The 20,966-nt window shown below is 37.4% G+C and overlaps 1 protein-coding gene across 5 annotated transcripts in view; it reads right to left on the reverse strand.

Annotated features, from left to right (window-relative positions):
• GAS2 (growth arrest specific 2) overlaps nucleotides 1–20,966 on the reverse strand; it is a 167,064-nt gene that overhangs the window by 128,294 nt on the left and 17,804 nt on the right. For 2 of the 5 annotated variants that reach the window (XM_047776127.1, XM_047776124.1), the window contains exon 3: nucleotides 181–345. In XM_047776127.1, the coding sequence (XP_047632083.1) occupies nucleotides 181–325 (145 nt within the window). In that variant the 5' untranslated portion in view covers nucleotides 326–345. The other 3 variants (XM_047776126.1, XM_047776129.1, XM_047776125.1) reach the window with 3 other exon arrangements.

Below are 20,966 nucleotides of genomic sequence, written 5' to 3' on the forward strand. Positions count from 1 at the left end.
ATGTGAGAGACACTGGGAAATTCATTTAAATTTTCCCTATGCTTTAGGACTCTCAGATGCAAAATGAGAATAATAAGTCTTTCTTTCTAAGGGGTTCCCGCATGCTTAGAAGGAAGACTCTACATGAGCAAGGGAAAAGTCTGTTATCTTTGCTGACAAAATGACCTCATTTTACCTTACCTAACATATTGGTTAACCACAAGGCCAGATCTTCTTTCATCGGCAGCAAATTAGCTTCATGTCTGCTGGCCAGCCATTGGCTGTACTGATGCATATCAGAGAGGCCAGGTCCACTGCGTACCTTTGGGCTCAGAGCAGTGCACATTATTTATCCACTTCTAATACCTGTTTGGAAACAAAAGAGCAATTTTTTTCTTTTTTCTTTTTATATTACTCAATGAATTTATCACATTTATAGCTGTACAATGATCATCACAACCCAATTTTATAACATTTCCATCCCACACCCCCAGCGCTTTTTATACAGACTTTTCTTGTTAAAATCTTGTGGCCAATGACATAGTAAGGAACAGGATCTGTGGACATTTTGATGACCGGTCAGGTTATTAATTATTAAACCCCTAGGAAACACTATTTGCTTTATCTGTATGGTCCTGTCACTTTTGACCAACTGCTTGGTTAGGAAACAGCAGCAATCAAAGGTCAAATAGAGAAAATCAAACAGTAAGCTCTATGCTTGTGTAAAACATCATACTGAAAAAAGGCCCTTTGGAAGGCAAGAAATTCCACTTATTCAAAAACAATAAAAGGTAGTTGATTAAAATTTTGATATCCAAATTGTAAAATCCCATTGTTTGTGTTAATTTTTGAAAATATAGATTTCCACAAAAATTTAGGACTGAATACTAGCAATGACAATATTGGCAAAATTCCTTATAAACATATGATCACTACTCTTAAAACTATTACCTATGAGATTAAGCACAGCACTTGGTTCTTTGCAGATGGCCAAGTAATCTCAGATTTATAATTTAGAGAATTAGGTGGGAGACAGGGGAGAGTGTGCTTTTAAAGAGTCTCTTTACTTATTTTATAATTAATGAAAACAAAAACAAAGAGGAAAGGTGACTTAGCTAAGATTACATAGCTTGATCAAGGCAGTACCAGGCTTGAACTTGGGTCTTCATACCCTAAGACCATTACTGCTTTCAGAACGACACATTTTACAAAATAGTGTTATCAAGAACCAGGAGCTCCTGTTGTGGCACAGTGGACATGAATCCGACTAGGAACCATGAGGTTGCGGGTTCAATCCCTGGCCTCGCTCAGTGGGTTTAAGGATCCAGCGTTGCCATGAGCTGTGGTGTAGGTCACAGACGCGGCTCGGATCTGGTGTTGCTATGGTTGTGGTATAGGCCGGCAGCTATAGCTCTGATTAGCCCCCTAGCCTGGGAACCTCCATATGCTGCAGGTATGGCCCTCAAGAAAAAAAAAAAAGAACCCGTAGAAAACCCCAGGAATCACACCATAGTTCTAATAAATACCACCACAGGTTTTCTTTTTTCATACTTTGTATCTTTCCACTGTATATATTTTGCATACTAGGGTTTGTCTGTAATCATCTTTGGAGTAGAAGTAATTATAAATCTTACATCTACAAAATAAGGATGATTTCACTAACCTATGAGTAACACAGTCCTCTATGTGGGTTACAGAAAAGATGTATGAATATATATTTGGCCTTGAAGGTAGAACTTTTTTATGCATTATTCATAAGACCTAAGACTACAAAAGTAATATTGGAGCAATAAGTAATAAACTAGGAAGTTTAACCATGTGTAGAATTCCTTTTTATATGCAAATAGTGCTATAAAATAATCAAATGCATTATGACTGAATGAAAATGAAAATGTCTACAAATGGCGAGAAGTAGGTTTATATGTCAGCTATATTTATTACTAATAGTACTTTAAGTTTACCCATATAAGTTATATACACTCTTGTTGGTTTTATTATTTGAAACTTTACACATCGTTCCTTTCCAATTAATCTCAAACTCTAATTCTCTTAGTCTAAGTTTTGTCTTTTAAAGACTGATTTAAAAAATAAATAAATAAGATACTGGTGTTCAGAAAACGTGAAATGTGACAGTCACCCAAACACTCTGCTGTAGCATTAGAAAAGATGGCTAGGATCATGACTAAACACCTAGTGTCTTAAATATATAATTTAAAAGCGCAGACAAGTTCATTTCCAAAGCAAGTGTGCTTTGAAGTACACTTTGAAAAGTAAAGACTAAGTTTTTTTGAAAATATTTTCTATAAATCTCTCTCCAGTTATCTAAAGTGATAGCTAGTGAAAACTTGGAATATTTTTTAATACTCCCTGTCATATGCTATTAAACTGTCTGTATAGGGATCAGAAAATCACAAATGTCTCTTTTCTTTGGTAGTTAATCATGATATTATCCATATAAGTCCTAAAGTTTTCTCCAAGCCCTGTGATTAAACCAGAAAACTAAAACATTTTTGCCCTAGTTCTTTAAAAAAAATAGGTCCAATTCAAGGAAAATAAAACATCTCCCAGGAGCTGGTTAGGATTTCTATAGGCTAGCAAGCCTCAGAAAAAGACATTTAAGTAATAACACATTTAAGCACATGATTCATACATTTAAATAACTAATTGAAATCTTAAAAGGGTTACCTCTAAAATGCCTTTCTTCTCAAGACACAATCTCTCCCACTACTTTCCCGAAAGTGAGATGTGGTAGTTGAGTAACTTTACCTACATCCCATTATGTGTTCTGCAACTTCCCTTTGAGCATCAGAGTCCTATTTTGCTTTGTAAAAGCAAGAAGACACCTCAGGTTCTTAAGCTCATTGTCCAGCAAAGAATTCATCAAGGGATAGTTTACAGTAAGCCTAATGGCATGTAACAGTTTCAGTGAGCCAAAGGGACACAATCTGTCCCCTCAATACTTCTTCTAAACAGTGAAGTTTTTATTTTCCTTGACAGTAGCACATTTATTTCTCATGTAGTCTTTCCTGCATTTTGCCAGAAATGTAATTCAAACTATCTTCTAATATTTACAGATGACCATTAAGTAAAAATAATAAGAATAATTAAGTGATGTTTGTCATGCTGCTTTCTGTATAAAAGTTATATACAAAGTGGGGGAAAAAAAAAAAAAAACGAACAGTGTTATACTTTCCCAGGAGGAAAAGTAGGAGAAAGAAGTCTTGTGGGCAGTTAACATGCAACAGAAGTTAAATGATTAAACACAGGCCAAATACATAGACATTTAAGGCTGCTAAGATAGATAGGGACTCTTCTGCATAAGTCCCTTTTGAAAAAAATAACGACATTCATCCAAATTTGATCCTTTTTTCACATTTTAAGTCATCATCAAACTTGGCATGACTCTATGGTTTAGCTGAAAGTCCCTACATGGAAGTCTTGGATTTAAATATGGCAGAGACATGAACAGGAAAAATGGAAACGAACACAGCTAGCAGGATCAAAATTTGCAGTGTGAAAGAATTACCCCATGTTGAAGCAGTTTCCAAATGAAATGACTAAATTGGGGTGGACAAAGGTCAAAGAAATTTATATTATCCAGAGAAAAAGATCACTACAGGATTATAAACCTTTCATAATTTTCAACAAATATTTAATCCATCTGAGTGGATTGAATTAGATCATGAAGAACAAATGAAAGAAAAAAGTAATTTCCAATCTTCTGAATTCATTCAAAAGTTTTCAAAAACCACAAGAGATTCCAAGGGTAGCTTTTAAAGACAGAAAATGAAATGATTAATGATACACTAGACTTAAAGAAAAAAAATTAGGTTTTGGAGAAAGAAAATTTCTTTTTTTATATAACATATCTCTATACTAAAGAGTTCACCATTAATATTCATATAATCTAAACATTTTAAAAGCTTGATAAGTAACTTCGGTAATTAATAAGCCAAGCCAATTACTCTTAAAAAAGGAGTAAGGACACAAATGCTTCTATGTCTCCTCCAAACCATGGCTTCTCTAAGCTTTATGGGTCTAAAAATGGATAACTCAACCCTCAGGATTTGGAATCCATAAAAATAAAACTTAAAGGGAAAAACATGCAGAAACTTAATACAGAATTCTTCAAAAAATGTGTGTATTTTTTTTTCTTTCTTTCCATAGAAGTGATTCTGGAATAACCATTACGAATATGATGAGACTTGAACTAGCCCTGGGGAAGAAGAAAAAATTAATGACTCCGTAAGTAAAATATCACATGTTTAAAGACTCTGTTTAGTCTGTTGCTCCAGAATCCCAATTGAAGACATCACAGTTTTGACTCTGAAGGAAAAGTATTCTTTTTCGCCACCTAGAGGTGTGCTTTAATTATGACCAAGATGGTTTCTGGTCTCTGCTGACAGGTTATAAAATAATGTATGGCAATATTGCATAAGAAATAAACTGGAAATAAAGAAAAATAAAAATAAAGTGATAAATATTATACCTCTACTATCTGATATGAGATGCCACTAACAAGTCTGATTAATAGAATATTATAGCTGGAATCAGAAGTCCTACGGCCAAATACTGGCTCCACTATCACTTAGTAGTTGTTCTATTCTAGTTATATGACTTTTTTTCTCTTTGTACTTGAGTTCTCCAGTATGTACAATGGAGGCTAATATCTCAAATATACTTGTGAAGATTAAATATTTGTGTCAGTATTTTGCATATATTTTATATTCAACAAATTACTAGTTAAATTGAAATCATCACCCTAGAAGATAAGCCAAAATAAAACTTCCATTGACTTATTTTAAAAAAGAAAAGCAATTACATAACAAAAATAGGAATATTTTGTAGAATTCTAAATCACTAAGAAAAGACAAAGGACATGGGGTAAGAAATGGAAACAAAGTATTGATAAAATAAAACCATAAATAATGGAAAAGTCAAAGTTTTCTTCATAATAAAAGGGATGAAGCCCCCAAGATGATGAAACATTGAGCTCTAAGATGAGTAGTTTACATGTGTTTTTTTCTTTAAATGGTAACAAACTATACTTCATTTTGCCATCAAAGACTCATAAGCTATTAAGATAGAGGAATGCTACACTTCTTAAAATAAATGTGAAAGGGTGTCACTACACCCCTCCCCCCAACACAAACACACCTGTGACCATTTACAATGGAATGCTAATACACTACCATATACAAAATTAACCATAACAAGGACCTACTATATAGCTCTGGGAAATCTATTCAGTACTCTGTGATGGCCTATTTGTGGAAAGAATCTGAAGAAGAATGGGTATTTATGAATATGTATGGCTGATTCACTTTGCTCTACACCTGAAATTAACACAACACTGTCAAGTCACCTATACACCAATAAAATTTATTTAAAAAAAAATAAAATAAGAACGGAGTGCCAATAAACCCAGTCAAAGGTCCTATCACAAAAGGTCACCTTTGATCTGATTTAGAGCATTGACCTCACTGCTATCTAGTCAGTTTTGTGTGCTATGGGTGTGAAACAATGAGGAAAACAAAGTTTATAAACCAGTAACACTGTCTTTTAAAATTAAAAATAAAAATAAAAACACCTTAAGCCAAACACTCAAAATATGGAAGGAGAAAATGCCATCTTTTCAGCTAGACTCAACGAATTAACAATCAAGGATGGCTCTAGATGGCTCTTTCAACCATTCTGAGTTCTCCACCCCATGCGATTCATACCACCTGACCAATATTATCTCTACAAAGCTATGTATTCTCAAACAATGTCACAAATGCAAAATCTTAACCTAAGGATCTAAATAGAAAATACAAGTCCACAATTTAATCCAAAAGGTAATTCTAGATCTTGGAAATGGACCTTCACTTCTGGCTAAGGGGAGCAGAGACTTGTCCAAAATGAAAAAGCACCAAGTGTAAAGGCAAAATGGCACTTGTGATTAGTTTTTCTAATTACGTAATAAAATCTTTAAATGCAAATGGATCTTAGAAGATTTACCAGCCAAATTCCTGGTTATTAATAAGAGAATGGAGGCCTAAGATAGTTTGGCTAAAGTAACAAGTCACAGAGCCATTAAAAGCATCCTACTTAGCCCTTCTGGTGCCCAAAATCAAGTAACGCTGTGTAACACTGTCTTCCAGGAATCTCTTCTCTTGCAGCCCCATGATGATCTGTCTTGAACCAAATGATGGTATACCTATAACAATAATTCCTCTTCAAATCATGACCAAAAAATTAAGGCTGAGTGGGAACTGATTTCTTATATTTATATTTTCATGACATTTGAGATTTTTTAAGTTTTTTTTTTTTTAAGTTGTACTAAACCATTCTTGCAAACAATTTAGCTCAGGTTTTGGGGCCCCCTACCAGATAAACTTATAACTTAATTTAAAAACCATCTGAAAGTCCTAATTAATTACAATATTTGAAGACACATCAAAATTTCATCTACGTAAACCTTAATTCATGAGAAGATCTTGTTTTGTGTATGTATCTGTGTTGTTCGCAATAAAAAGATTCCTGTTTTAAGTAACTGAACGTAGTTGAGAGCTAGCAGAGTTCTACATTCTGTTGAATATATATGTTGTCTACTATAAGGAAAGACTCTGCATTAGCAAAAACTCAATTGATTTGACCCTGAAAAACATTTAGGATGGGAAAATTACATGAGCGTATTACTCTTTCTGACAAGAGAGATTTTCTACCTTTACTCCAGTTCTTTTCTCTAGTCAGAAAGTACTGAGTGGAAAATCTCGATAGTTGTTTAGAAGAAATTAAAAGAAACAGGGGGATCTCTTTGTGTCATCACATCAAAACCACAAAGATACCAAAATAACCTTAACATCAACTCCAGTTTTAACAACTCCCTCTGCAAACAATTTCTTAGAGCCTTATTATTTGGTTTCAACTAAGGTAAGTTTGGCCTTGCAAAGGCTCCAAAAGTCTATAAAGCAAACTTGCAGCCTTGAAGCAAAATTCTACAACTATGCATAACATACTTAGGATCAATATAAGACCTGACATTCTGCCACACTTGTACGTTTACGTAAGTTTTCTTACCAAGATACTGGAATACTCAGTGGCAATCACACGACCTTCTGCAACAGGTGAAATAAATTTTGCCTTGTGTATTTATTTCCCAGGAAAGCACAACCCACAACACAAAAGTATAGTGTTTAGCACTAAAATGAAAAAGGAAGCCCCAAGTTTAGCAGCAGAGAGGCTGAAATGCAAGCTACCCTTCCTTTCAGAGCCCACTCAGGGAGCCCTGTGTGAAGGCTGCAATGTGCATTGCAAAGCCTGCCTGTCCTATACCTCAGACATCTGTCCCTTACCTTGTCTTAGGCACTGAGAATCAGGAAGCCCATGCTGGAGAGGACCACCACAGTCACTACCTCCTCTTCCACAGTTAGGCGGGAGCATTCCTTGAGAAGGGACTCATTGATCGATTGCAAAGACTGGCTGGGCAAACCAGATCCCAGCTGGAGTTAATCAGTGTCCACACTGTTAAGAGGTTGGGGAAAAGAGGCAGTGAGCAGGAGGGCTTGTTCTCAGCCTTGCCTCTGTGAACCTCAGGGGATAGGTGGGGAGGAAAGGTGGACTTCCTCTGCCTGGCTGGCACCTCCGACCTGCCTGAGCCTTTATTTAACACTAGGAAGCCAAATGGGTGTTCCTGTGCACATGCAGATCTTATTTCCTTGGCATAAGATCTCCCATACACAGTTAATCTAGCTTTGTTGGAGAGGGTTCTTGGGGAGAGAAAGAAGTTTACAAGAGGGACAGTAAAGTTTTGCAAACTCTTGACAGTAAGAGAATGAAGATGGAGAAGGTGAGAGACAGAAAACACTTCGATTTCTAAAAAGGTTAACCAGAGGAAAGTGGATAACCTACACCACGATTGTACAGGAAGGTAGAACACAAAATCTGTTAACTCCTGCTTTTGCTCCTTCTCAATTCAAGATAGTGGAAACTTCGGAAGTCTGGGCTAGGCTAATGGCAATTTACATGACTAGGCTGACAGAAATTAATTTTGCCAGAAGAACTAATGCCTCCAAAGCCAAGTTGGCTCCTCTGCTCCCCAAACAATTTCAGATTCCAAAAGCTTGCTCTTTGGATGAAAAGAACAATATTATGCAAAAATCTCCCCAAAGGGGGTTGATCCACAGGCTAGCATTTGTTTATTCACGTAAAAAAAAAGCTCAACTCTGTCAAACTCATCAGTGGAAAACAGCATCACACCTGATCACATGTATCGCGCTTTTTCCCTCCATCCCGGCCTCCTAGACTCAAGTAAAACATTCAGGATCAATCCATTAAGACCATCCCCCCGCCACCACAACCCCGCTGCCCTCGCCTCAAAAAAAAAAAAAAAAAAAAAAAAAAGGCAACGCACACCCTTCTACACGAACGCAAAAGTGTGCATTTACAATCGTGCTAATTAGAAATCCTCACTCTGTCCCTGGTTGGCTGAGCCACCCCAGCGGGCTTTTCGTTGCGGCGGTCATTTGGGCTGTTCCACAATGGGGATGCGGAACACATGGTTGCTTCCAGGGAATCAGAGTCACCCACTGCAGTGAGCACCCACCCAGCGCCAGAGTTTGTCCCGCCGTCCGCGGCTCTTCACCCTCCCCAACCGCATCACCGAGGTTATTTGCAACGATCCCTCTTTCCCCGCTGCCACCCCTGCGGCAGAGGCTGGGGGCTCCGCAAGCCGGGCTGCAGAGTGCGCACGCCGCGGCGGCCGAGAACTGGGCCCGCCCGCCTGCTCACCCCCGCGTCCGGAGCTGGGCTGCTGGCGGCTCTCAGGGGCGCCGGGACTCCCGGCTCAGCTCCTGCAGCGTCTCGGGCCCGGCCCCCTCCCGGCTTAGGTCCTGCAGCAGCCACTCTCTGCACCCCAGCAGTCCGGCGGCAGCGGCAGCGGCAACAGCTACAGCCGCGCTACCCCTCTTCATACTTCTCTGATGGCTCCTCTCGGTGCTGTTTGGGAAAACGATTTTTTCCCCTGCCAGAAACAGATTTCCTACATTTCATCAGTCCACACAGACCGAGCGGAAGCAAAATGCTTACTTTTTCTGGTGGACAGCAAAGGCAATTGACACTGATTTACCCTTCAAACGGGGAGAGATTGTATTACAAGCTCTTGGCAGCAATTCCGAGATTGGGGCCAAACTCCAGCCCCCTTCTGGTCCCCCAAACACTAACCTAAGAGAGAAAGGGCGGGGGAATGGGTTGGGGAGGAGATCATATTTAACTCGAGGGTTTTCACAGAGTCAATGGCTTTAGCACAATATTAAAATTGGGTGTTGGAAAAGTTTTGCTTTCCTGGCCAGTGATTCTGCAGACGCTGAGGCATGAGCTTTCCAGTAACTTCGGCCACTCTTTGTTCCAAATTGAACAATTTGATTTCTTATAATTCCTTTTAAATATCAGGTTTTAGAAGAGGCTGTACTCGCGGCTGTTTTCGCTTTACAAAAGGAAATACAATTCCACCCTTCCTTCTCTCAGCCTCAGTTCGACATTATGTTGAATGTCATAGACAATTTTCTCCAACTGTTGTTTATTAGGGCATGTATTCTGAGATGAAAAGTCTTCCCATGAAGCAGACAGATGTTCAAATGTCTGCTTCCCCTCTAGTAGACACGTGACTTGCTGAGCACCCTAATCGCCTCAAGTTACCATCCTCCTCCAGTGTAGATGAAAAGGATCACAATTTTTTGTTGTTGTCATTTCCAGCTTCATCAGTTTCACATGCATCTCTATCCCAATGACAGCAGTGGCATAGGTACTCCCATCCTCCTTAGATACCATGTTTAAAATGGTGAGTAATGGACCACCCCCACTCTCAGCCTCCCCTGCCAAACTAGAAACTACCAGTAGATGGACAGTAACAAAGTGATATGGGTAATTTTAGATATAATTGAAAAAATGCATTTTGTATTTATTACTGCTTTCATCTGGAAATGGTTATTTGCTCTAAAACATCTAGAAACTACTTAAGTTCTTTGGTTGTGGTAGCATACAGATAATGAAGGATGGGAGAAAACAGATGGAAAAGTTCGGCAGTATTAAACTCCAAGATTTTTATTTTATTTCAATTGGGTGTTGTAATTGTCAGCTCCATACTTCTCTCTGGCTTCCCAGAAAAAAAGAGAAAGGAGCCATTCCTCATTTTTAAGGAGAAAGAGCATTACAAAAAGACCTGTCTTACTGCTTGGATATGAAACAAGAGGGAAGGGAGCAGAGCACAACCCTTAAAAGAATGACAAGTCCTTAAGGATATAACAAAAACTGGTTAGAACCAACTAGGTCCTAGGTGGTGGATAATTTGACTTCCAGTGGACCTTGAGTTTTATTATAGGCTCATTGTAATACATTTACTGAATGACATGCCCACAGGCGCCATGACAGTTCTGAGGCCAACCATAACAGGCCAAAAAGTGGTCGGTGGCCCACTTCCTGGAAACCCCTGCCCCCTCCCAGAAATAGCTGGAATAATCCTCCCACTTGTTAGCCTATGAATTGCCCAGCCTATGAAAACCACCCCATATTTTTTGGGCCTCTGGCCTTCTGAGATGGCCCACAATTTGTCTATCTCTCAATAAATCTACTTCTTACCTATCAATTTGCCTCTCACTGAATTCCTTCTGTGCTGATACAGAAAGAACTTGAACTTCAGTAAGTCCTGGGACTAGGTGTGTTTTAATTTAAAAAGCAGTGGGTTAGAGTCCCAATCTGAGTCTTGGCTGGGTTAGTGTCCCAGCATGTGGGTTCCAGTCCCGATCTGAGATGTATGGTTTCGAACATAAACAACAACAAAACATCCAGAAAAGGTTACTGATGAATTTGAGTAAATCATTCTGACAATAAAATTTCTCAAAATTTAACTAGATAGATCTGGCTATTCCTAGAGCCCCAAGAAAGTATTGAGTTTCTGAACCTACAAAATGTAAATCAAACATCTTTGATAATTTTTCATGATCAAAACATCATCAGCCAATAAATGTTAATTTAGTATCTTCAGGGTGTATAACAAGAGTTCAAAAAATTTAACACCTGGATTTTCAAAATCTTTTTTTTGGATTTTCAAAATCTTATATTCTGTTCTTTTCTAGATATATTCTTGTCCCAGTGTTCAACATTAATATTATAAAAGGTGAAGTATAAAGGCAATGTTTTTGTTGATACAAGGACAATGTTAAGCCCAATTTGGGAAAATAAGGAGGCTTCCAGAGGCATTGGGAGAACAGAATCATTCAAATTTTTCCCTCCCATGCCCTTTTCTTCTAGGCATTTTTAAATTCTGCATTATAATCAGATCCTCTGTCCTTTAGCAAAAGCCACAAGGAAAATACTAGGCAAAATAAGTATTTTCTCCCTTAGCATCTAAGAGTTGTGCTGAATCCTTTTTTGGTGACAAAAGAGAAGTAATACAAAAGATTTCTGAAGAGGCATCAAAGTAATGTTTCATTTAAATTTTCTCAGAGTTTATAACAATTTCAATTTGATTTTATTTTGTGCTTTTGAAAATCATATTTCTACTTATGTATTCTAATCATTCACTTATAAAAATTTGTCAGAAAATCTTTTTGTTCAAGAATTTTCATACCTTCAAACACTCTATGACATAAACGACAGCAACATCTTCTCAGACCCACCTCTTAAGAGTAATGACAATGTAAACAAAAATAAACAAATGGGACTTAATTAAACTTAAAAGTTTCTGCACAACAAAGGAAACCCTAAACAAAACTAAAAGACAACCCACAGAATGGGAGGAAATATCTGCAAATGAATCCACTGACAAGGGATTAATCTTCAAAATTTATAAACACCTCCTACAGGTCAATACCAAAAAAACAAACAACCCCATCAAAAAATGGGCAGAAGATCTAAACAGACAATTCTCCAAAGAAGACATACAAATGGCCAAAAAACACATGAAAAGATGTTCAACATCACTCATTATTAGAGAAATGCAAATCAAAACCAATATGAGTGCCACTTTACACCAGCCAGAATGGCCATCATCAAAGACTCTACAAACAATAAGTGCTGGAGAGGGTGTGGAGAAAAAGGAACCCTATTACACTGTTTGTGGGATTGTAAATTGGTGCAACCACTGTGTAAAACAGTATGGAGATGCCTCAGAAAACTAAACATAGAACTACCATTTGATCCAGCAATCCCACTCCTGGGCATCTATCCAGAGAAAACCATGACTCAAAAAGACACATGCATCCCAATGTTCACTGCAGCACTGTTTGCAATAGCCAAAGCATGGAAACAACCTAAATGTCAATCGACAGAAGGGTGGATCAAGAAGATGTGGTACATATACACAATGGAATATTACTCAGCCATTAAAAGGAATGAAATAACGTAATGGCGTTTTTAGCAACATGGATGGACCTAGAAATTATCATGCTAAGTGAAGTCAGTCAGACAATGAGACACCAACATCAAATGCTATCACTTACATGTGGAATCTAAAAAAAGGACACAATGAACTTCTGTTCTGTTGCAGAACAGATACTGACTCACAGACTTTCAAAAACTTATGGTTTCCAAATGAGACAGGCTGGGGGTGGGGGAATGCACTGAGGGTTTGGGATGGAAATGCTATAAAATTTGGTAGTGATGATTGTTGTACACCTATAAATGTAATAAAACTCATTAATTAAAAAAAATTTAAAAAAAAGAATTTTTGTGCCTTGATCTCAACCTAAACATATTTGTTTTAGGAAACCATAGTGCAACTGACTCAACCATAACCTCCCTGATGTGAAGTGAATGCCTCACCTATTGGGGTGAAGAATAGCTAAACACATCTTAAAACAAAATAGCATAAAACAGTCAAGGCAGATTTAAAGAAAACATAGTGAGAAATAAAATATTCCCTGCCAAATCAGTAAACAAAGAATGTCACAGTTACCCTCGTTTGCAGCCACCTCTTCGTGGGTGAGCAGGTGAGTCCTGAGGGAACTGAGGATGACAACAGAGAATACCTGCCATCTAGCATCAACAGACTGCAGTCACTCCCTACCATACACTCTGAGGAAACTCAGGATGTGAAAATACAGGATACTGGCCCCATATAGCTGAGGTGCATATCAAGGGAATGATTTCAGTGAGCCCAGACCTCTGCATTTCATCTTCCCACACAAAGAACAGAGCTAAATTCCTTAACTTGAGATATCTGGTTTTATTTTATTAACAGTAATCTTCTGTTCCTACTACCTGCCCCTTGCAAAAGCTCCTATATATTCTGGCTCCCCCTGGCTTTGCCTCCTGGGTTCCTTGAGTTGCTGCCTCCTGCACTTAGGTCTTCATTTTGCCCCAATTAAAACCTACTCTTAACTTTTAGGTTATGCATATTTTTTTAAGTAGACAATAGTTTACTTTTCTTTTTTAAGTTTCCACACTTTTGAAGACTTTAATATTGAGAATTATTGAGTTATTCTGTGTTTCAGGCATTCTAAACCTTTAGCATTATCTTGAATATGAACTGTGCCTTTTCTCTTAATGTTAAAAAATGAACATATGTTTAAGAGGAGCAATAAAGTTACTTTTCTCCTCACCTAAGGTTAGCCTCCCCTCACGTTCCCCTGCCCCTTACTCATGGAAATAATATATGTTCACTTACTCTGAAAAGTGGGGCAAACTTTCAATAGATGATGGAGATTACTGGGAATTTCGAACTAAGTTAAATACTACAGGAAAAGACACTGAGTTAAAAGTAAAATAAATTTCCAAAGGTGACCAAGACATTCTTATATTCCTAAATAGCTTTAAAAGGGCACTTAAAAATGGCGTGATGGCTTTAGAAGCAAGTAAAAATAATGACACAGAAAGCAGCATGAAGACATGCAATGGTGTTGAAGAAAAATATGAAGCAATGTAATAAATGAAAACATTTATTTACACTGCATTAAAATAATTATCAGTGATGTAAAATACCTTTATCCTTCCCTCCCTAGCTAACATCTTGGCCCATGGTATAGGCCTTCAACTGATTTTTACCCAAATAAAAATTTTTAAATGTCATAAGACAAACAAAATGTATTTTATAACTCCTAGTATGAAAATCACAAATACTGTTAAGGATAAAAAGGTCAATGCTATTATTTTCCATCACTATTCATATATGACACTATAAAGAATAAATGGGAGAAACTGCACAGGAAAAGCTCAAGATTTACTCTCAGTTTGATATGCAACTTAACAATATCTATTGCTTTACTCTCAATGGAGAACTTTAAACTTTCTAAGCATAAAACAACAGTAGCACAGATATCTATTCCCTAGTGGGCAAGACTCATATTTTTGCAAAATATGTGTTATATATGAGCATATGTCTTCTAATGTTTACATAGGGGACAGATTGAAATTATTTCATGAAACATGCCATTTATCTTGTCTAGTTTTAAATATCTTATGCAGTGTATATTGTTTTATGGTTTTCCTTGTCTAAGTTGGTATTGTGTTTTTTTATTTTTCCAAATATTGGTATGATCTGTTTCTAAATCTTTTATTAAAATATCACACCATCTTAACTGCATAAATTTCAAATTTAATATGAATATTTAAGCCACAGCCACAGCAACGTGGGATTCGAGCCGCATCCGCAACCTATGCTGCACCTTGTAACAATGCCGGATCCTTAACCCACTGAGCAAGGCCACAGATCAAACACGAATTCTCATGCATACTAGTTGGGTTCTTAACCCGCTGAACCACAATGGGAACTCCCTAAGAGAAAATGTTTTTATTTCTATAACCTTTTCTTTCTTTTACACCAGTCATCTCCAGCTCTAGAACACCATTAAGCATTAGTAGTTATTCAATAAATAATTGTTGAATGAATAAATGATCATTATAGAACAAGTCAGTCTCTTAGGAAGCTTACTACTAATTGGTTAGACTTTTATATATTGTCTTTAATTTAGTAGTTTGGAACTTGGAATAGAAAAATAACATTAAAATAATATTATAAATGATGGTTTCATTCCCAAGTTAAAATCATTTCATCTGGTAAAATCTAACTAGAGTTCAGTAAAACAGATGCTTGCTTGTATGCCAGGCTTATAAATGAGGTCAGTCTGTCACTTGTCACTTCATTAAAAACCAAGGTTGATTTGGACTCAAGGTTTAAGTATAACCAATATAATATGAGTGCAATGAAAAGTAATAGAAAATATTACTACTTCAGTGGCTTTCAACTTGTTTTATGTGACCCGCAATAAAAAATACACTATGGAATAGACACATAAAAACGTATTTAGACACACAACCAAAACATGTTTCACAAAACAAGACTTACCTTCCTCAGTTAATACACTATTATTTTTCTATTTGGCTTTATACTAATCTTTTCTATGCAATTCAGTTGAAAAATGCTGATGGGGAATTCCTAAATTTATTTTACAACCCACAGTTTGAAAAAAATCTGACTTAGAAACTAAGTCAACTAGGGCATCAATGACCAGATGGTTTCATTATAAAGTACAAAACAGATGTGTTTATTTTTAGTTGTAAACGACGTGATGTAACGTCCATCATGATATCCCATCGTACACCCTCACACCTCCATGCCTTTGCTCATGCTGACTTGAATGATTTTACCTTTTACTTTCTCCCTTTGAAGAAGTCAGATTCATTCTTCTAGGACCAGCTTAATCATCATCCTCTTTGTGGTTCTCTTGATCTCCCTGGCAGAAATGTTGCTGTGCCTCTGTGTCCAGTGCTCTCAGAATTTTTCCAGTTTCTTCTATATCTCATTTACAATGTAGTATCATGATTGTTTTCTTATGCATCTATCTCCCCAACTAAACTGTAATCCCTAGGGAGCAGGAACGAGTTACCTATCAAGTCCTCAGAACAGTACCAAACCTAAGGGTTTGAATGATTCAGTGAATAAATAAATGAACCATAAAACCACTGAATATCTGAAAGGGAAAAAGCAGATTTCTCTGGATGATGGGACAGAAGGAAGGACTGCCCACTAAAAGGGAACTAAAGGGAAATCCCTCTATAAAGGTGGCATTAGCTGTTAATTTTGCACCACTGTGGACAGAAAAATATATATTACAAGTGAAGATTTACTGCCACACTTCTTGGGACTCTCCTGCAGGTAGGCTTTGGTTGAGTTATCCATTGATTTTTAACCCTGATGATAATAAATTTAGGATTACAGATCTTCCTCCACTGACACTTCCTCCACTTACTGGGTTACATCCCAATACATACATCATCATAAGATGAAAACAACATTAAGTCAAAAATATGTTTAATACACCTAGCCTACTAAACATAGTAGCTAATATACTAAACATATTTTAGCCTAGTCTACCTTAAACGTGCTCAGAACACTTAGATTAGCCCACAGTTGGACAAATCATCTAACACAAAGCCTATTCTATAATAAAGTATTGAATATCTCCTGGAATTTATCAAATACTGTATTGAATTGAAAAACAGAATGGTTGTCTGGGTATAGAATGGTTGTCAGCGCATGGATTGTTTACACTCGCAATTGTGTGGCTGACTGGGAGCTGTGGCTGCCCAGTATCACAAGAGAATAACATATTGCATATCGCTAGCATAAGAAAAGATAAAAATTCAAAATTTGAAGTCTGGTTTCTACTGAAGGCATATCACTGGCATCGTCATAAATTGGAAAAATCTTAAGTTGAACCATCATAAGCCAGGAACCATCTGTATTTTGTTGAAGGATGAGAAACTTGCTGAAATTTCCATTATTGAAACTGTAACAGTTCACAAATATGGAATCCCTGCCAACTACTGATTTACACAAAGCATTTAGAGAAACAGCTCTTAAACTCATCTCATCAAATGGCTCTTTTAGTACCAGATAGGTCAGGAAACATGCCAAGAAAGGTACACACCTAATTCAAAAGGAGGGAGCTATTCAGAAAGGGGTCAGGGTCTGTGGGGTTTTTCTTGGCAGAAGGACATGTTGCCATCCTACTGCTATCACCACAGCCACTTGGACTCTAGAGCCACCTGCAAAGAGACTTCACCAGTCAGTATTCCCACCTAAACTGCCAAGAAATACACACTAAATTGTACTAATAATAGTCACTGCAGTTAAAATTATAATTAAGAGTCGAGATTTGGAGACAGACAAAACCCAGGTCAAATTATTGCTTCTTTACTTAGCTGCTAAAAGTCATAGGTGAATCAATTAACCTAACTATAAATTTCCATATCTATGAAGTGGGATTAACAAATAGCCCCTCTCATGGATAAATCTTGCATGTTATATAAAATAATACATATAAAATATTTAGTTTACTGTCTGACATGTAGCAAGTGTGAAATGAAGTTTAGATATTTTATTCTTAATTGAGGACCTGAATCATCTTATTGACTTACTATAATAATCCCCTGGGATTAGGAAATTCTCATCATTAAAAATACAGATGATCAGAGAATATCATGTATCCCCTCTCTGAATCTTTCTTTCCTCCCCACTTGATGATATTCCATTTCACATCCTTTTGGACATCTATAATTTTGTTCATTCATTTAATTATTCATTCTACTACCTCCTCTAATTTTTATATAAAGATGAAGTTGTAGGCCTGGATCATAGGGTAATGGGAAAAATGAGCTAATACACAGCATAGGTAGGATTCAAACTCATGACTGAGTCTGACTGATGCAAAAGTCTGTTCATTTCCCTCCTTCCTTTTTATTTTTAAGGAGGGGGAAGAGTCTACACAGGAAATAAATTTATGTTCAAATGTTTAAAAGTAATCATAAAACACTCTGAAAAAAAAAAGTTGAAGCAAACTGAAGAGACTGTTTCTGTCAGGTATCCTAACTCAGCTGGATGAGCTGGCCCTGGTCCTGAGGTTCCACATCACGTAGGATGAAGTCAAATCCCTTACAGCAGTGAGAAGGAACTCACACAAAGAACACAGCAGAAGACATTGAGAAGAAGCTTCTGGGCAGGAAAAGTTAAGAGAAGGTTTCAAACTCTACATAAAATAAGCTTTTTTTGGCTTTAGCAATAGGAGAGGATAGATGAGAGTCAAGGAAGGCATCTTTTTAATCATCTCCTGTAGTCTGAACAGCCTGTATAGGCCAGAGAATGAAAGATATTTCTTATATGGACTTGGCTCATGTAACTACGAATGCCAAAAATCCCCAAGGTCTGCCAGGGGAGTTGGCAAGCTGTAGACCCAGGAGAGCAGAAGATGTGGTTCTAGCCTGAAGACTGGTAGGATCAAGGTCCAGGAAGAGCCAAGGCTTCAGTTTGAATCTGAAGGCAGGAAAAGGGAATGTTCCAGTTCAGTGTCAGGCAGGCAGGCAGGAAGAATTCTCTCTTACTCAGCCCTTTCATTCTATTAAAGTCTTCAAATGACTTGATGAGGCCCACCCACATCAGGGAGATCAATCTGCTTTATTCATTCTACCACTTTAAATGTTAATCTCATCCAAAAACATCCTCACAGTGACACCCAGAATAATGTCTGACACAGTATCTGGGCACCCTGTGGCCAGTCAAATCGATACATAAAATTAGCCCTCACAGGAATTCCCTTGTGGTACAGCAGATTAAGTATCCAGCACTGGCTACTGCAGCAGCCCAGATTGCTAATGTGGTATGGGGTTTGATCCCTGGCCTGGGAACTTCCACATGCCATGACTGCAGACAAAAAAAAAAAAAAAAAAAAGGCTATCACAAAAGAAATAGGTGAAAAGAAGCACTGGTGCTGATTTAAACACTCATAATCCTTACAACTCACAACATTCTAAATCCATCATATTCCACGCAGATTAAGATGCTAGAATGAAAATAAAAATGCATAGCTCAAAAATAAGAAGAAAAAATGAAAGTAAGACAGGTTTGCACTGTATTCCAATTAAATAAAATATGACTGAGGTTCTGACATGCTCCTTCAGTAACAGGGTAGCATTTGTGCACCAAAAGCTGCTCCTGAATACACGATAGACATAAATGTTCAATCAATCTTGTAAAACAAATGTAGCCACTGTTCCTTTACATATTATCTAATAGGATATTTAGTTCTTCACATATGTTAAACAGAAAATCAAGAAGAATCTTTTTTCTAGAAATATCTTTCCCTTTAAAGTACCATTTATTCTGCTGGCAATAAATTAATAAAATGAAGCATGCCTTGTCATTTCCAAGGCAAAGTCCCTAACCTCAGAGAAATTACCATTTACTGAAGTGAGAAAAAAAATTAAATAATCCAAGAAAATGAATACATAATTTATCAGATGATAATAAATAGGCTCTGCAGAAAAATAAAACGAGAGTAAAGGTGATAAAAAGTGTTGAGAGATGGCAGATGTTACAGGTCATGGAAGGCCTCACCAATAAAGTGACATCAGAGCATAAAGCCAAAGGAAGTAAGTGTACAATGCAGAATCCTTAGGTCCACTATAGACAAACAGTGAGTACAAAGTTACTGAGGCAGGGAAATGCCACAAATCAAATGTTCCAAGAAACCAAAAGAGCTCCTGTGGCAGAGATAAGTAAAGTAGGATTAGGAGACAAAGTCAGAGAGATTGGAATGGGTGGAATGGTGGTGTCCAGATCCCATAGGGCCTTGTAAACCTTTGTAAAAATGCACCCTCCTCTTAAGAGTTTGAGCAGAGAGGTGCCATGTTCAGATTTGTAGTGTAAAGCTGTCACTCTGACTCCTGGGTGGAGACTGTAGGAAGACACTGATTATGTGCAGGGAAAATTGTTCAATGGCTATCACATAATCCAGTGAGAGGTGACAGTGACTAGGATGAGAGACAGCAATGGAGTTAGAGTAAGGAAGTGGATTCTGGATACCTTTTGAATGGTTATTCTCTTCTCTTTGCTTTATACTCTTTTCCCCTAGTTTATTCATTGTGTAATGAGACAGATGAAATTATGTGAGCACCAAATCCTAGTCTACAATATATCATCCATATTTCCTTATGATTCTTATTTTTAATTATCATTTATTTTTTTATTTTTGCTTTCTAGGGCCACACTTGCAGCATATGGAAGTTCCCAGGCTAGGAGTTAAATCTACAGCTGCTGGCCTATACCACAGCCACAGCAACACAGGATACGCGTCACATCTGCAATCTACACCACAGCCCTCAGCAATGCTGGATCCCCCATCCACTGAACGAGGCCAGGGATTGAACCTGCAACCTCATGGATACCAGTCAGATTCAATTCCACTGCATTACAACGGGAACTCCCATGATTTAAATTTTATCACTGATGGATGGTTAGGCATCATGAGAAAGAGACAAGGAGGAGCCCAACTGTTTTTGTGTAAGCAAAGCTGCAGTTTACTAAAATGGGAAAGATTTTAGGAAGAAGCTGTCTTTGTCTTATCTTGTTTTGAGTGGAGTGGAAATTTGGTCTCTAGTTTTACCTAAGTTTGAGATGACTATTGGATATCCAAGAAAAGCTGTTGTGAGGTTAGTGGAGCCCAGTAAGAGGGGGGACCAAAGACAACTGAGTCTTATAAAAGCAAATCTTATATATTCTATTGTCTCCATTCCTATTCCTCACAAACACATTAGATTGTAAGGTCTCTCACCTTAAATATTGGAGAATCACGAAATAAAAGTTGAAATATTAACTGTCGTTTCTAATTGTTTCACTACCAGTTGTTTATAGAACTCAGCGAGAGATCCAGTTCATTACGAAATTGTGAATTTAAATCTTAATTAAAGGTATTAGGAGTAATGGGTGATTATGGGCCAAGACATGATACTCTCCTAATTGGGCTGCCCCATTTGACAGCCAATGCCCTGGGGAGAAAGAGTGAGGAAACGGAGTGGTTATAACCCTGAAGGTTGAGAAAGAAAATAACTTCATAAAGAATCTTCAGTTCAGGAGATAACCTACTATTTTTTGTTCTTTTCCTCCTTTATATTTAGAGTTTAAATGGCTCTTTCTTTATGTGTGTGTACCCCATTTCAGTTATATATATATACAC

The sequence above is a fragment of the Phacochoerus africanus genome, chromosome 4, assembly GCF_016906955.1.
Source record: "Phacochoerus africanus isolate WHEZ1 chromosome 4, ROS_Pafr_v1, whole genome shotgun sequence".
Lineage (NCBI taxonomy): Eukaryota > Metazoa > Chordata > Mammalia > Artiodactyla > Suidae > Phacochoerus > Phacochoerus africanus.